General features: G+C 37.0%; 2 protein-coding genes across 2 annotated transcripts; both read left to right on the forward strand.

Moving 5' to 3' along the window:
* The first annotated feature begins 54 nt into the window (after nucleotides 1-54).
* Nucleotides 55-3688, forward strand: LOC117427886 (signal peptidase complex catalytic subunit SEC11A). Its single transcript, XM_034907065.2, has 6 exons — nucleotides 55-246; nucleotides 1111-1220; nucleotides 1682-1831; nucleotides 2241-2360; nucleotides 2825-2882; nucleotides 2988-3688. The coding sequence occupies exons 1-6, from the start codon at nucleotides 196-198 to the stop codon at nucleotides 3036-3038; spliced, it is 540 nt and encodes a 179-aa protein (XP_034762956.1). The 5' UTR covers nucleotides 55-195; the 3' UTR covers nucleotides 3039-3688.
* A 10100-nt stretch (nucleotides 3689-13788) lies between these two features.
* Nucleotides 13789-15361, forward strand: LOC117429108 (bombesin-like). The gene is made up of 3 exons (XM_034048307.3): nucleotides 13789-14475; nucleotides 14619-14821; nucleotides 15231-15361. The coding sequence occupies exons 1-3, from the start codon at nucleotides 14310-14312 to the stop codon at nucleotides 15279-15281; spliced, it is 420 nt and encodes a 139-aa protein (XP_033904198.1). The 5' UTR covers nucleotides 13789-14309; the 3' UTR covers nucleotides 15282-15361.
* The last annotated feature ends 2198 nt before the right edge of the window (nucleotides 15362-17559 follow it).

Below are 17559 nucleotides of genomic sequence, written 5' to 3' on the forward strand. Positions count from 1 at the left end.
TGAGTCTGTCCGTGTCTGTGTTACGTTTTAAATAAAGTTTTAAAAAAAAAAAGATTATATATACAGAGTTTCCGGTAGTGAAGGACCGGAAGATCTGTATGTAGTTCCTTATCTGCCTTTATTCTCTCAAAGCTGTTACCTTTTTTTATATTAGAATCACACATTTTTAATTCCCTTGTATAGCTGCTGCACAAAATGCTGTCGTTGGATTTCTTAGACGATGTGCGGCGGATGAATAAACGCCAGGTGAGTTCAGTAATAAAAGCGGGGATCACTGTCTTATTTATACACGTAGCCTTAGCATAAGTACTCTAGATAGAGAAATAAGAAAATAGCGGGTTTGCGTGCATGCATGAGTGTTTTACAAAAACACACACAAATAAAATGCACCGTTTATATAGTGTAGTTTCTGTATATAATATAGTTTTTTTTTCTTTGACGTTGCCTTGGTCATACTAAGTTAGTGATACGTGGCTTTATTTTCTGCTTTTAACAAAAGACTGTTGGTATGTCTATATGTAGTTGTGAACGATACAAAACGTTTTTATTTATCACTTTAGTTCCATACATTTATTAAATTGCTTTGTTTATCATTAAAAGGTAAGGCGTTTTTTGTTGCAAACATGAGGTGTTTCTTACTCACTAGTATATGGAACCACTGCACAGCACATTACCACACTTCTTGTACACGGCATCAGACGTCTTATAAAAGCAATTGATGATTAAGTTAATACTACATCTGCATAACATTGAAGTAATAAACATACAACATAATTTTATATTGACTATATATCCAATGTTAACACTATTTTGTTATAGCATATTTGAATACTTTCAAGCTCAGATTTGAATAAGTAAATTAGCCTAAATAATGCTATAAGTAAATGTTGATGTAGTAAAACCAACGAACAGCTCAGAAGCTGACAAATAGTCACGTTTAGCCTTTGAGTTCAATATGTTTTAATAGTCTTCCGATGCATTTAACTTTGGCTAGTAAAAATGTTAATTGTGCTGGCTTTGTGGGTACTTTTTTGGAAAAGGTCTGGTTGAATGAATTTCATTCAAACGGTATGTTCCTCTAAAAAAGATGTTTCTGTGTTAAACTTTCAGCTCTACTACCAGGTCCTGAACTTCGGAATGATAGTTTCTTCAGCCTTGATGATCTGGAAAGGCTTAATGGTGGTCACAGGCAGTGAAAGTCCAATTGTGGTCGTACTCAGGTAGGTTAATAAAGAAATCCATAAATACCACAAAGGAGAAAACTCTCTATCCATTTTCAAGACATGATGTCTTTAATCCTTCAAAAGTGTTGGCAAGACCAAAGACATTTACACTTTTTATTAAAATCTATAACTAGGGACAGGGATATAGTGGACGTGTTTGCGTACATAGTCTTACTTTGCCCCAGTTTTACATATATTTTGATTACCATATATTCATGGCCTCATAAACTGAGCTGTTGGTCTTTCATGTAAGAAGTTAATTTGTATAATTGAATAATTCATTTACTAGTAAGATGGTGTCAGGTTGCAGTTTACACAAATTAATGGGCTCAAGTGAGTAGATTTAGTTCTGATTGTCTTCGTTTTTATTGTTTTATAAGAAGAAAATCCTGCTTGTTGATATAAAACCTAAAACAATAACTATCTTTTCTTTGCTTTAAATTAACCTTGCTTTCTAGTGGGAGTATGGAGCCGGCTTTCCACAGAGGAGACCTTCTGTTTCTTACCAACAGAGTTGAAGATCCCATCCGAGTTGGAGAAATTGTTGTCTTCAGGATAGAAGGAAGAGAGATCCCAATAGTACACAGAGTCCTCAAAGTGCATGAGAAGTATGTTGGAAGTACACACAATAAGAATCTATCTGGTCAGACTGGCCTCAGTGCTTTTTGTCTCTGTCACTTATTCTACATGAAATCCTAATGTATTGCACTGTTTTACTAGCTTGTTCTTCACCTCTTTACCTACACACAATAATGAAATGTGATTATAATAAAATGTTGCAGGGATGCCTTTTGAATAAATTATTTTGACTACCTTGGCAAATTAATACTTTCCAAATTTATGTTTTTGGACATTACCAGAGACACGAGAAACTACATGAATAAACACACGTAATATTACTTGTATACAACATGCATATTGTTTTAAATGAAACTGTCTTCATAAAACATCTTAACGCCTTTATGCATTTTCTCTCTATTTGCAAATGCCCTGATTTCTTTAAATTTATTTTTTTAGGGAAAATGGAGACATTAAGTTTTTGACTAAAGGTGACAATAATGCTGTAGATGACAGAGGTCTGTACAAGCAGGGACAGCACTGGCTGGAGAAGAAAGATGTGGTGGGACGAGCTAGAGGGTAAGTCTGTCTGAGTATTCTGTATGCTCGCGTTGCTCCATCCCATTGGATTGTGTAGAAATGAATGTTAATTAACTCCCTGAATGTATTTCCTATGAAGTGTTATTGGTATCTAGAAATCAGTTAATTGGAAGGTGTAATGCACAGCATGAGTGGTGTTATTTAATTTAAACCCTTTTTCCTTAGATACCACTACAGCAGATGCTGGTTATGTCCTAGTGCTTGCCTCACCTATTGCTTGTGCAATTTAGAATTCCCCAAAGTAGTTCCATTCTAACAGAATATGAGGTTTGTGTTGTGTATTGGATACAACAGAATTTATTCAAGACACACAGCCCCTTCCTGTAGAAAAGAGGTTCATTTGTTTGTTTAATTAAATATTTACTAATATAATGCTTCTTGTGTTGGGCCATACCACTGACCTATCTTTTTCCTTTATTTTGCACTAATTACAATTTTCACAGGTTTGTGCCGTATATAGGAATCGTTACTATTCTCATGAATGACTATCCAAAATTTAAGGTAGGATTTTTTTTTTTGTTCTGCATGAAATTCACGTACAGTATTTCCCATACATTAAACAAGCTGTTTTTCTAACTGTGTTTATCGGATTCTTTCTTTTTGCAGTACGCAGTTTTATTTCTTCTGGGGCTCTTTGTACTGGTCCATCGGGAGTGAGGATTCTGTTATCTGGACGCAAATCATTGTTGCCAGGCTTATTGCAGACCGTCTCTCATGTTAGAAAGATTTTGTGTAATGTACAAATTCAGTTTACTATTGGAATTCCTAACACGTGGGGTCTTTTTTTTTTTTTTTTTTTTTTTTTTCTTCTTTCTACGCTATCTTATCCTGGGCAGTTTGAACTCCGGACCCAAGTTTAAAAAATAACAAAAATAAATAAATAATCATTGCTTTGTCATACTGGGACTTAATTTCTCTCAATTAAAGCTGTGGCCTGTAATATTTATGCATTTACAGACTCTTGCCAACTTAAGTTGCATATGTTTTTAAAAGCATTTTTTCTCTTATGTACATAAATGGCCAACTCTGGAATCAGTTCATTAGTTCATGCTTTTTTTTTTCTTTGAAAATCAGTGGGTGTTTTTATGTTAAAAGCTAAAGTCAGAGTGTTTAGAATTTTATTGGAGATACTCCGCACACCTGCTCAGGGCTAGCGCACTGGTGTTGCATTACTCTGTCGATACAAGTCAGTCGTTGCAGCTTTAGACCAGTATTAAACTGCCTTGTCCATTAAAAGCACCACACATTGGTGTCCCCAGGCTATCGGATATCTGAGTCAAAACACAAATAAAATAATTTGCATCTTCTTCTGTGATCTGTCATGTTTTTGTTTTCTTTTTTTCACTTCATTGTTGGTGGGAAAAGTAGGTTTTCTGTTACCCAAAAACAAGTGGCAAAAGTTATTTCCTGCACAATAGTGATCTTGGCATTTATTAGGAGAAAATATCCTGCTGTTAAAGTAGCCCCATGGGACCACCGTCAAGTCATTTTTTCAATTCAGTCTGCGCTGTCGTTTATGGAGCAAAGTCACATTATGACCAAACTGTTGAAATATTTAAAGATGTAATACAGCTTTGTTTTAGTTTGTTAAAATATACCCCAGTGAATCAGTGGAATGTAATTCACATTTTCCTGTTTTTGTGGTGTGATGTGTTTTTGATTTTCCAAATACATTTCAGACAACGACTGGTAGATTACTGACTTGGTAGTCCTAGTAGTAGTCAAAAATAAAAACACTAATTGAGGGGTGTGTAGCTGATTTGCTGACTTTTATCAGAAATATTAATTTCAAAGAAATCTCCCTGTTCTCTCGTTTTCAATCAAACGCCCATCCGCTTTAAGTAATGTGCTCTTTATTGGCCCATTGGTGCTTATGCTACTGCAGCCTTGCTGACTCTAGTGTTGATTTTGTTTTATTGCAACCACTTTCGAATGCAAGTACTGTAGCATGAAGTCGTCTGATTCAGGTCCTGCACATTTCCCCTTTGGCCTGAAAAGAATCCCCTTTTCAATGTGGTTTGTAAAATTGGGTTAGCTGAGAAAAAAATGATTTGTATAACAACTGGCAGGAGTGTATACTTTCTGTATAGCATAAAGTGTTCTGTTAAGAGCAACACTGCACAGGGCTTCCATTGCTGATCAGGCCAAACTATATCAATTCAATTCAACAGTAATAGCAAATACAATAGTTCAAAAATAATGTGATCATAAGATTTATTTTATTTATGATTTCCCCTTCTGGAAATATTCTGCAAAAATAAACTGATGGACTGGGCACGATAAGATCTAATTCTAAACCCAGTTTATAAAATCATGGATTAAAATGAATAGCCGTTGCTCCTATGGTGTTCCGCTTGAATCTGTGATGAACAATTTTGTTAAAGTTATAAGTATGTCTAAGAAAATAAGATATAATGCAGAATTTTTATTTATATTTTTATAGTATTGATTGATTGGTGCCCCATGATTGTCAGGAGACAGCAAATCAAAATAATGCAGAATTCCTATACCCTCCGTCATACATCAGAAAAGTTAGAACAAGTTACTAACCCTCTCTGGGTCTAAACATGGGGGTAATATAGTATTTATCCAAGGTATACACTTAATAAAAGATGTACAAACTCCACAACATGAGACTTAACGAGTCTACTGCCTTTGACTTGATTTCCATGTGCATTCAATTCAAGCTGCAATGATTTAGCAAACAATTATTTGACTGAAAAAGGAAGATGTAGGCAATGGTTTCAAGGTGACAAATATTTAATGGTGGTCATATAACTGGGGAAAGAGAAATCAGATTTCCTTCCTTAGAACTAGTGTGCCAAATCCTTTTTAATTTTCATGTCACGACTGTTGGGTGATATAAAACCACCCAGAAATGATTTTTTATTATACATTGAGAAATATACGAAAAGAAACACTCGGTGCTATTGAGTGTTTAATAGTAAAGGATGATCAGAATATATTTAAAATACATTCGAATACTTTGTGGGCAATTTGTGTTATTCTTGTTCCGTCTAAGCTCAGAGAAACCATTCAATGCCAGCTCCTCGATCAGTACACAGTGATCTGCACAGGCATAGCTACAGTACAGACAGTACAATCTACTAGACGGATTACAATTGGGTTAGGTCAGGACAATGTACTGTAAGTTTGCATCAACATTTATTTAAAGATGCTTATACAATCAAAGCATGCTTATTAGCTATTGGAATGCTTTTGCAAGCGGCACTTCAGTTTTAGTTTCATTTTAGACTCAGGGCTCATCCCTTTGACAATTGTCTTGCATTTTCTTAAGCAAAAAAAAAAAAAAAACAATCCTTTTCATGCAGTACATTTTTATGGCACATTTTCTTCATGTTTTTATACCCTAAAAACTTCCCATTGTTTGAAAGATTTTTTTAGACCACCAAAATGAATGTATTCCCAGAATTCCTAGTACCACAATGGATCCGGTACCAAGCTTTATCCTCTAAGCATGTCTGTTTATTTTGCTAGCAGTCAACCGTATTTCTTATAAAATGTAATAATTTTTTTTTTTTTTTTTACATTTCTTTTGTGGTCATGACACTGGCTGAAGTTAGGCATCAAACCTGTTGTTATGAGTCCAAACCATTAGAGGTAAAAGCTATGCAATGATAGTGAATTAGTGCCAACCTACACCCTAGTCGATCTATTTAATTTGTTTTGCTGCCTGAGATTTGGACGATTTCAGTTCTAGCCCCTACTGCTTAATGCAGGAGTATAGCTAATAACAGTGAACGGGATTTTGAGTCACTTCGTCTTTAAGTCACGCTAAAGTGATGATGTGAACACCTGGATGCTGTCCTCAAAGAATGCTCTAGAAAAGAACAGAGCCTCTTCACATGTGAAACTATAGCTTCTTAATGCAAATCACCTTCCAGTGTGGTGACTGATACTTTGACCTGCCATTGCATGCTTGTCTTGACAAATCACAGTGCCAGACTAAGCCAAAGACGAGTCAATATACTGGTACCTCTAGGAACAAGGCATATGACATGCAATATACCCTGATGAGAGAAATGTATATTACTAAATGTATTACTGGCTAGGGATATGTCTGATGAAAAGACAACACATTATTTATTTATTAATTAATATATTAGGAAAATGATGTAAATAATTTAACACAGTATCACATGGAAATATTACACATGTATTTTATTAGGCATCATTTTTCAAAAGAATATCTAGTGGGGGGAAAAGGTTACATTTGACTTAAGACCCCTCTGGATTTTTTTAAAACAGCAGTAGACGGTTTTGGTCTGGCAAAGTCCGCTTAATTGGGCAATCCAAGAATAATTGTGAAAGATGAGTTTGGTTGAGATTCATTTGTCAGTTTTTCAAGCCCTGTGAGCTTGCAATCTGGATTGAATGGATCAAAGATCAATACGTCTTTTCCTACTACAATTTGTTTGACCTATTCTTTGATTTTATTGTTCCTGACTAAATAAAAGCCCTGTGGATGTGGGGGGCATTATTCTGGACAGCTCCGCTTTAAATAAACATTGCACTGTTATAAAAAATGTACAAACTAGAGACTAATTATTTGTAGAAATGCAGAAATTCAACATTCTCTGAACCTGAGAAATAAAAGCTGTAAAATGTATGTTATTTGTAACATTCCCAATGGGTTGAATCTGCTGAAGTAAAGTGGATCACATGCTTTGACTACCAAATACAGAAGACATTTCAGATGCAAACTCCTATGAATTCCACAATACAGTTTGTTCCAAGTGAATTCATAGTGTGGCCATTTTTTAAAGTTACAAATGAATACACAGAGGACCAGATTTTCTATGTTTTTTATAAGTTATTTTTAAGAGAGAAATCTACCCAGTGTTATGGTACAGAGAAACTTGAGAGTGCTTCAGGGAGTTTGATTTATATCATTGAACTGGGAATGAAGAACATTCAACCTCATAGTGTCTCCAAACCAAGACTGACAATATGAGTGAGTGTCAGGCAGTGACGACGCCCATGGAAGGACTCGCCACTCCAATCAGTGCTACTGTACATTTAAAACATAGTGGCATATTCAGTTGTACTAAAAAGAACCGACGTAGAGTTAAAATTAAATACACTTTTCAAGAAGGAGCTTTATTTCGATCTGTATTGGAAGCCATACATATTGTATCGGACACAGACTGCAATAATGAAGGTGATTATTACAGCTAAAGAGTGTGCTGGTTGTCCTTTTCTAGTTATCATGACGCTTGTGGGTGATATTGTATTATTCATTATACACGTAATTACATCAAGGCAGTTAGTCCCCAGGAGTATTATAGAAACGTGTGAGAGCAGTGACAGCTGTGGCACCTTTTTTAATTGTGCTGCCCTAATCTGATCCATCTGCTTTATTGTTAATCTATATATTTCATAGTTCCCACTGCATCCAGTTGTCAGCTATTGAACGTGCTGTTCTTGATACAAAATGATTCCTGTAATGTCTAGAGCTGCGTGCTTGTTCAGACAATGCTTGCACTATGAGTTCAGAATTCTTTCTTTACTGTGTTTAAGTTTAAAATATGTTTTTAAACCAAAACACTGAACAATCCACATAATACTCTGAATAGCAAATGCATGATGCTTGGCTTAATACACGTGCAAAAACAATTTCATTAGCCAGTCAATAATCGTCATATCATATCGTCGCTGAAAAAAAACAAAAAACACATATGTATTGAATTATATATTTTTTAAAATGGATAAAAGGGTACCGTTGCCACAGTTTCTCTTTAATTGGTCTCTACATAAGGATTTACATGAAGTAGGGGCTACTTTGCAAAAACTGCAGAAAAAAACCGAAAGAATATGACTTCCCTCAGAGTTGTGCAGTTTTTCTAGTAAACATTTCATATTTTTTCTTTATAAATGCAACGCACCCCCAGAGCCACACAGTATATAATATAAATGTATCAACAGCCATTAGTTTTAATAGAAAGAGGATGCTGGTGTGCTTGTCTTGTTCTGTTCCTAGCTCCCTGACAGTAGAGGTGATTATATGTGACTGAACAGTTTTATGCAGGTACTGTGGCTGACAGGGTGCAAGATTGCTAGACACACAAACAAGGTTGGAGACATTTAACTGCAATAAATCAGAGGTTTTTATTGTCACAAAAACAAAAGTAACAACAAAACAAAAACCTAACCCCTTCTTTGGAGTGCTACAAACTTTTGAAGTTCCTCCCTAACTACTAGACAGTACAGCTAAGGTGTTTGACTGTCTTGTATTTCAGTGATTATTAACACTAGATGTGCACATCGTACTTACAGCACACAGTACATGTTTTCTAGACACAGTTTTCTCTTTCCAAACTCTCCTCTCCTCTGTAATGCCCCTTCTACTACCCCACCCTCGCTCCCTGGGCCCCCTCATCGCATCCTATGGTTTCTCATACCATTTCTATGCTGATGATGCTCAGATTTTCCTCTCCTTCCCCACCTCTGACTCCACCATCTCCTCCCGTATCTCTACCTGTCTGTCTGCTATTTCCTCCTGGATGCACTCGCATCACCTCAAACTCAACCTCTCTAAATCTGACCTCCTTTTCTTTCCCTCCTCCTCCCCCTCCTCTGATCTCTCTATCTCTGTTCCTCTGGAATCTACCACACTCTCTCCCTCTTCCTCAGCTAAAAACCTTGGAGTCACCCTGGACCCCTGCCTCTCTTATTCCCAGCACATCTCCACTCTGGCACGCACTTGCAGATTCTTCCTGAGCAACATCCGTAGAATCCGACCCTTCCTCACCAACTATGCTACCCAGCTCCTGGTCCAGGCCCTGGTACTCTCCCGCCTAGACTACTGCAACTCCCTCCTGGCTGGCCTCCCTGCGTCCGCCACCCGTCCGCTCCAGCTCATCCAGAACTCTGCTGCTCGCCTGGTGTTCTCTCTACCTCGCTTCGCCCACGCTACTCCACTACTCCGCTCGCTCCACTGGCTCCCGATCACCGCTCGCATCCAGTTCAAGACTCTTGTACTAGCCTACAGATGCCTTGATCAGACTGCACCCAGCTACCTCCAGACCCTCATCTCTCCCTACACCCCCACTCGACCTCTCCGCTCCGCCTGCACTAGAAGACTGGCTCTACCTCCGCTACGCTCCCCTGCCTCCCGAGCCCGCTCCTTCTCCACCCTTGCTCCGCAGTGGTGGAACGACCTTCCTACAGATGTCAGGACTGCCCAGTCCCTGACCACATTCCGGCGCCTCCTTAAGACTCACCTCTTCAAACAGCACCTGTAGAACTCCTCTGTTGTATCCTGGGACACTATCACCCTTCATTTAAATATGCTTTATTTTGCTCTTATCTGCCCCCTATTTTACTGCATTTAATCCTGTACCTCAGAATATTGTAATCTCCCAAGTGTTTAATCTGTAGTATTTTGTACTTAATCATATCCTGATGTAACTATCACTACTTAATCATATCCTGATGTAACTTTCACTATTATCTGCTGTATTATTGAATTGTGGTTTGTCACACTTGAGAATTATTGTATTTCTTGTTCTTATTGTATGACTTATATTGTAACACTTGAATGTATTTGTATTTGCTTGCGATTGTAAGTCGCCCTGGATAAGGGCATCTGCTAAGAAATAAATAATAATAATAATAATAATACAGGGATTTATCAACAATTAACAATCATCAAGTCATTATTACACCAACCCTGCCACATGACTGAATGATGCCAGTTGCTTCTCTTCTCTTATGCCCTTGCATGCTTACTGGGTTGAAGTGCATAAATGGATGGGTGTCAATAAACTGTCACCGGCTGATATGCCTGGCACACCGTTCAGAAAGTCATTGCTTAGAGAAGGGCTAGCAGCAGGGGATCAAACACTTGTTAGGAGAGAGTGACATTTCATTAAATCTACACAAACTGGAGGCACTCTTTGCCAGATTTTTTAAATCTAGTTCAGACAGCTTTATAAAAGCTTTGAAGAAACATTTAAAAAACTTGATTGCAACTTTTAGTTTAAATATTTCATATTTATATTTTAAAGTTACCGTTTTGGTATTTGTTAGATTTTAGTCAATTTAGAGTGATTAAAACAACAACATGCTTGAAAACTATTTTATTTAATTACATGGCTTGTTAAATCCTATGCCAAACCTCTATTTTAAATATATGAAACATGTATTTAAATATGTTCAACATATGCATTATATTCTCTCTTGTATAGTCTGTACTTTTTCATGTTCAGTTTCAGAGCTGTCTGCCAAGTATGTTTACTTGAATGAATTTAACATCTTATTATACTTAAAGCTTGATGCAGCTTTGTGTATTTATGGACAATCTTGTGTTTTGCTGAATTAGCCAATTTGCATATTTGAGGGTCACACCTTTTTTATTGCAATGCTGAAGTAATGAAAATATTTCCATGGAGTGGATGTAGATTTGAAAGAAAAAAAACAGAGGTCCAAAAAGAAAGTTCTTGCTCTTGTTACTCAGGCTAGAGTTGAACTCCTTGAAACTATTTTAGCACATGAAAGCATGAAAAGAAGGGGACAGAGAGAGCAAGTGGTGTCTTGTGCTTCAGCGAAACCCTCAGGACAAGAATCCAATCAAAAACAGCAAAGCTTTTCCTTAATACTGTAGCTTGCCAGTCAATGCATGTCTTAGTCCTCCAGAGGACATCACAAGCAGAAGTCATGTTGTCATTGTAAATACGAGGCTCCAGACTGCAATCTCAACTTGTCACAGTGAGGACCAAGGCAAACCTCCCGTGGAAGTGTGAGATGCATGTGTTGCTGCTGATAATGGACTGCATTTGCACTTTGAATCCCTGCTGGTTTCTGTTGTCTGCTCATCTTTCTGTATTTCTTGTATTTCTGATCTGTTATCAATAAAGTCACCAAGAATAGATATAGCACTGAAGAACATTTCTCCAGATGTTCAATATTTCGCATTGAGTTCAAGATCTATTTCTGCAGCCTGACCAACCCCATCAAATTCTTTTTAAAGCAAAAAACGTATTAATATGTCCGCTGAGTATGCATGACAGCTCCGCATAAGTTTAGGATAGCTTTGTAATTACTGGACATTACTTGGGACACAATTCAACTCTATGCGCAAGACAGTCAGAGACAAATAATGCATTAATCCAGTCTACCACCTGAGCCCTGTTTATTAGTGTATGTGCATCCACAGTGCTATCCAAAGATAGTGACACCCTCCTATCTTTTTTATGCAAAATGCCCCAATTGTGGATATATATATATATATATATATATATATATATATATATATATATATATATATATATATATATATATATATATATATATATATATAGTATAGTAGCTAGTAATAAAATACAATTTGTGTAAAACATTGGTGAAATATATTTTTCACTACTTAACTTTAAACTCAGATTTCTTACATAATCATCACTGAAAAGTACAAGTGTAGTCTTATATAGTACATACATATCAATATTTCCTAAGTGGTAATTATATTGGCATGAATTAAATCGTTTTGCATTGAAAATAAAGGCTGGTGTAGAGATAGATAGATAGATAGATAGATAGATAGATAGATATTTCATTATTTTAAAATAAATCTTTATTATCAGAAAAATCACAAATTAAACAATTCAATAGCAATACAAAACATTTACACATTTCAACAGTGTTGTGCATTAAATATTTGTTAAAATCTCATCCTCATGAATAAAATCCCATCTTCCATTGAGCACACCATCCCATCAACAGCCAAGACTGTTTGGAAGTGATCCAAGTGATATACTAATTTATAATACATCAAATCAACTCACACTGCAAGGCACCAACACTTTAAACACAGATACACCATCAGCAGTCAACACATCACTCAATTCGTTTTTATGCTTTTTAAAATTGATTATCATCCTCACTGATCTCACTCCCAGCTCTGTATCATCCTCACTGATCTCTCTCCCAGCTCTGATCATCCTAACTGATCTCACTCCCAGCTCTTTATCATCCTCACTGATCTCACTCCCAGCTCTGATCATCCTCACTGATCTCACTCCCAGCTCTTTATCATCGTCACTGATCTCACACCCAGCTTTTTATCATCCTCACTGATCTCACTCCCAGCTCTTTATCATCCTCACTGATCTCACTCCCAGCTCTTTATCATCCTCACTGATCTCACTCCCAGCTCTTTATCATCCTCACTGATCTCACTCCCAGCTCTGATCATCCTCACTGATCTCACTCCCAGCTCTTTATCATCCTCACTGATCTCACTCCAAGCTCAGATCATCCTCACTGATCTCACTCCCAGCTCTTTATCATCCTCACTGATCTCACACCCAGCTTTTTATCATCCTCACTGATCTCACTCCCAGCTCTTTATCATCCTCACTGATCTCACTCCCAGCTCTTTATTATCCTCACTGATCTCACTCCCAGCTCTTTATCATCCTCACTGATCTCACTCCCAGCTCTAATCATCCTCACTGATCTCACTCCCAGCTCTTTATCATCCTCACTGATCTCACTCCCAGCTCTTTATCATCCTCACTGATCTCACTCCCAGTTCTTTATCATCCTCACTGATCTCACTCCCAGCTCTTTATCATCCTCACTGATCTCACTCCCAGCTCTGTATCATCCTCACTGATCTCACTTCCAGCTCTTTATCATCCTCACTGATCTCACTCCCAGTTCTTTATCATCCTCACTGATCTCACTCCCAGCTCTGTATCATCCTCACTGATCTCACTCCCAGCTCTTTATCATCCTCACTGATCTCACTCCCAGCTCTTTATCATCCTCACTGATCTCACTCCCAGCTCTTTATCATCCTCACTGATCTCACTCCTAGCTCTGTATCATCCTCACTGATCTCACTCCCAGCTCTTTATCATCCTCACTGATCTCACGCCCAGCTCTGATCATCCTCACTGATCTCAGTCCCAGCTCTGATCATCCTCACTGATCTCACTCCCAGCTCTGATCATCCTCACTGATCTCACTCCCAGCTCTGTATCATGTATATGTGACAAAGGTTTAATATGTGGCTTATAGACTGTTAACTCACACAGTCCTAGCTTTCCTGTATTGTCATCTTCCCATTTAAATAGCATTTCTATGTGTTTTCAAATAATCTGATTGTTGTTTCAAAAACATTATTGTCATGCTGTTAGCAAACATCGTGAATAAAGTGTTACACTACAGAATGTGCTTTGAGAATGTGCTCTCTCCCTGTTAAATACAGACAATGTTAATTAAATGAGTCTTTTCATATAGTCATTGCAATTAATATTCAGAGTATAAATTTAGACTAACAGGTAATATTAACCAAATCGATATTAATGTCCAAAACATTGTCAGTGTGATATATAAAGGTACATTTTACACTTTCAAATCACTGTTAGGGAATAATTTGTATTAATAAATGCAATACATTTTAAGAAATGATATCATTTTACATCATGTTTTACTTTTCTATATTGATATAGACCTGATCCGGGAAAAACAAATGATGCTCGGTTTCGCTGGCTACATCCTGAAATTACAATCTAACAAATAATGTCCTCCGAGTTTCTTCTTTGTCTTTTTCCTATTGCTGCACACCACCGCGGAATCGATCACTCAAAAAAAGAATACCTGGCTTTAGTCTCAATGTTGTTTGTAGAATATTTAAATATATTCAACGCTGTAGCAACCCGTTTTGCGTACGAACTTCATCACTTCGAATGCAGCAGAAACAGTCCACCCCTGTCTGGACCATATAAATACCAGAGCAGACCGCTTGACAGTAAAGAGAGCACCCACTGACTGCAGCCACAGGGACATTCTCATTAGCTTCGGTCTTCGAGAGTTATCGAGACTCCACAGAGAGAAAGAGAACAGTTTCCAGCATAGCATCAACCACAGGAACATCTTTTCCGTTACTGTTCTTGAGGAGAAATGTCTGAAGTTACCGTGCACCAGATCTGCCAGCTGGGGTTCCTTACTTACTTGTTTCTGTTTTCTTACATCTCGGTGACTACATCAGTAAGCTTAGATCTAACTGAACTGAGAAACAAAGTTGCAAAGATTAACGTTAACCCGAGAGGAAACCTATGGGCAACCGGTTAGTATCTAACACCTTTTTTTAAAAAAAATGTGTCATTCTCTCGATTTTAAATATATCATTGTCGTGTGTAGTTTAACAAGCATGCAATCTAACTTTCATGAACACTTCTGAAGTCCAACAAACCCATTGTTCTCTTCCAGGCCATTTCATGGGTAAGAAGAGTGTTCTGGACAGCCCGGTACTTGACTCGCCTGACCAGCAGTCTGTGAACTCGCTCAGGGAGGCTCTGGATCGCGACATCAACGTGCAGGAGATCTGGGAGCTGATCACACAGGAGGTGCTGAAAATCGCCCTGAAAGCGCAGCAGCAGGATACTAGAGTGAAACTAGACGTAAACGACCAGGTAAGAGAGACCAACATTTGGATTTATTAAAATAGATAGGGTTTCTTTTTGTTGTAATTTTAATAGTGAAAAACTAGCTTATACAATCGTCGTCTTCCCCCCAAATCTTTCTATGATTCTGAAGTAGCAGCTTGTATATTTTCCATCATTCGGCTGTGACTTGGTCGCTTTTAGCTGCTTTGGCCATCGGTGCATGCAGACAAATGATAATCATCAGTATGCTGCTTTTGTAATAGTCATTTATTTGGAAGGAACATGTGAAACATTAATCATTTAGATAATGGACTACACAATATCACCATTCTAAAAATGACAACATTAAAAAAGAGTTCCTACACTGAAGATTTATTTGTCCTAAATGTCCATGCCTTCCTTTTTTCATAAATAAAATCCATTCTTTATATTGCAGGAGACTGGTTTATTAATGAAGATACTGGAAAGCTACATTCAAAACACCTGAAAGTGATGGAAACCCCACCCTCCCCCAATTCTTATATATATATATATATATATATATATATATATATATATATATATATATATATATATATATATATATATTCCTATGGTATTGAGGGCGGATTTCAGACATTTCAAAAGGATTTTGTTTATAACTGAGCAACGACTCTGAGCGAGTTGTATTTGTCATTTATTGTAGCTACATTTTGTCCTTTGTATTTGTTGTATCTGAAATATTGTTATATAATATCTATCATCAATTTATTAAAAAGGGAGCAAGTATTACCTGTATATTTTTCTGACCTTTTTCGCATTACTACTGATGTAACTGTGAATAAAGATAACATGATTTGCAGAGAAGTGGTGCTGAGAATGAATGCTAATACTTAAATACAATCTTACAGTTTCTTTGCGATAGTTGCAGTGCGACTACTCCAAAAAATATGTGCTGTTTCAATTCCCTATAGCCACACTGGGACTTGAGAAAACCACAACAGCATTATGACTGCACTAAATTGCACCTGCTCCAATTAGTATTGAAAACAATTTGTGTAGATGCTTAAACCCACACAAACTAAATACATACATTCCAATGTATCAGCTGCACTTGCATTTCTCAGAGGTGTTATTCTCCAGGGAAGAAGTGCTTCCTAATGGTTCTCATCTGGACTGAAGCCCGGACAGTGTAGTCCTTCCATTGTCTCAATGGCTCTTCTCTGGTATCATGTTGACCACAGTGCTTGTTCTTGTGCTTTGGTTTACATAAATGAATCTAACTATTTACATAAAATAATCCTGGGCAGAGTGAATTAGCAAGCTTGTTTTTGGCTAATCTGTCTTGGAATGTGGCAGCAGGACACCAGGGTGACGTCTGTGCTCAACTTCAAAATAGTGCAGTGATATCTTTAATATCCAGAAAGTAGACAGGACTTTAGTTTTACATCTTATCAAAAGGACAACAGCTACACAGTCCCCTCAACACCATGCTGGAACACTGGTGGAGATCTGCCCCAGAGGGAAAAACCCATCCACACTTTGATTTCAGTCAATCAACATACATGAGCAGCAAGGAAAAGACAAAGGGCAAACCAGTTGAAATTCTAATGAAAGACTATATAATGGGTTCAAATGGACACAAAATTAGGGTTTCCAAATATGCAGCATCCAATTAAGGAATAGCTAAGAAGCCTTTGGTTTTATATTATACCCAAGACTGTATGGATCATAGGTTCAAAATAGAACTTTTTTTTTTTTTTGGTAGATCACGGTAGCTGCTTTCATGAAGAAGTTATCTCAAGATCTGTCACCTAAAGGAAATAAAGCAGTCCAGCCTTGTTGCTCCTGTCTTTCTTCACTATTTCATAGAACAGCGAGTGAGGAGGAGCAGGGGGCTCAGCCTTCGGCATACAAACAATGCTCTCTGCATGAAGGAAGATTGCAAAGGAATCTTATTAGTTATATGTACAGCATTGTAGTCACAGGTACTACTACTAATGTGTGTGTGTGTGTGTGTGTGTGTGTGTGTGTGTGTGTGTGTGTGTGTGTGTGTGTGTGTGTGTGTGTGTGTGTGTGTGTGTGTGTGTGTGTGTGTGTGTGTGTGTTTTTAAGACATAGGTGTTGCTGGACAGAGACCATTGTAGATTCTCAAAGATATTTACCAAATTGCATTTTAGCTCTCTTTTTTTTTTTTCTCAGAGGGAAACCCCCCAATTAGGTCTACAATTGTAACCCTAATTAGAAACGAGAGTTACAGGACACACTATTAAAAGGCTGACTGTTCCTGTATTTTTCCTTTCTGAAGATTGTGTGAGGTATATGAGTAAAATAGCTGTGGAAAAATAGCTAGTGAGCTGATCAAATTTTAATTTAATTAAACGGGACTAGCTGACTCTTGGGGGAGGGCAAAGAAATAATTTAAATTACTAATAATTGCAAAAACATCCCAGTTCCAAGTATTTAATGGTGCATTTTGGCACTGACGAATGTAACTTTCAAAAGTAAGAAAAATTTGGTAAATGAAATTGTCATGAAATAAATATTTGTTAATGCAGTACTTTTTTAAAATCATCACTCGATATAATACAAATTTTAAAATGATTAAATTATGATATTAATGTTAAAATGAATTTCAATACTATCAATAAAAAAACAATCAATTATTATTATAGAATACTGCCGATATTTTGATTTTGTTATTACAGTAAATGAAGCAGGATATATATATATATATATATATATATATATATATATATATATATATATATATATATATATATAAA

The sequence above is a fragment of the Acipenser ruthenus genome, chromosome 24 (genome assembly GCF_902713425.1).
Source record: "Acipenser ruthenus chromosome 24, fAciRut3.2 maternal haplotype, whole genome shotgun sequence".
NCBI lineage: Eukaryota > Metazoa > Chordata > Actinopteri > Acipenseriformes > Acipenseridae > Acipenser > Acipenser ruthenus.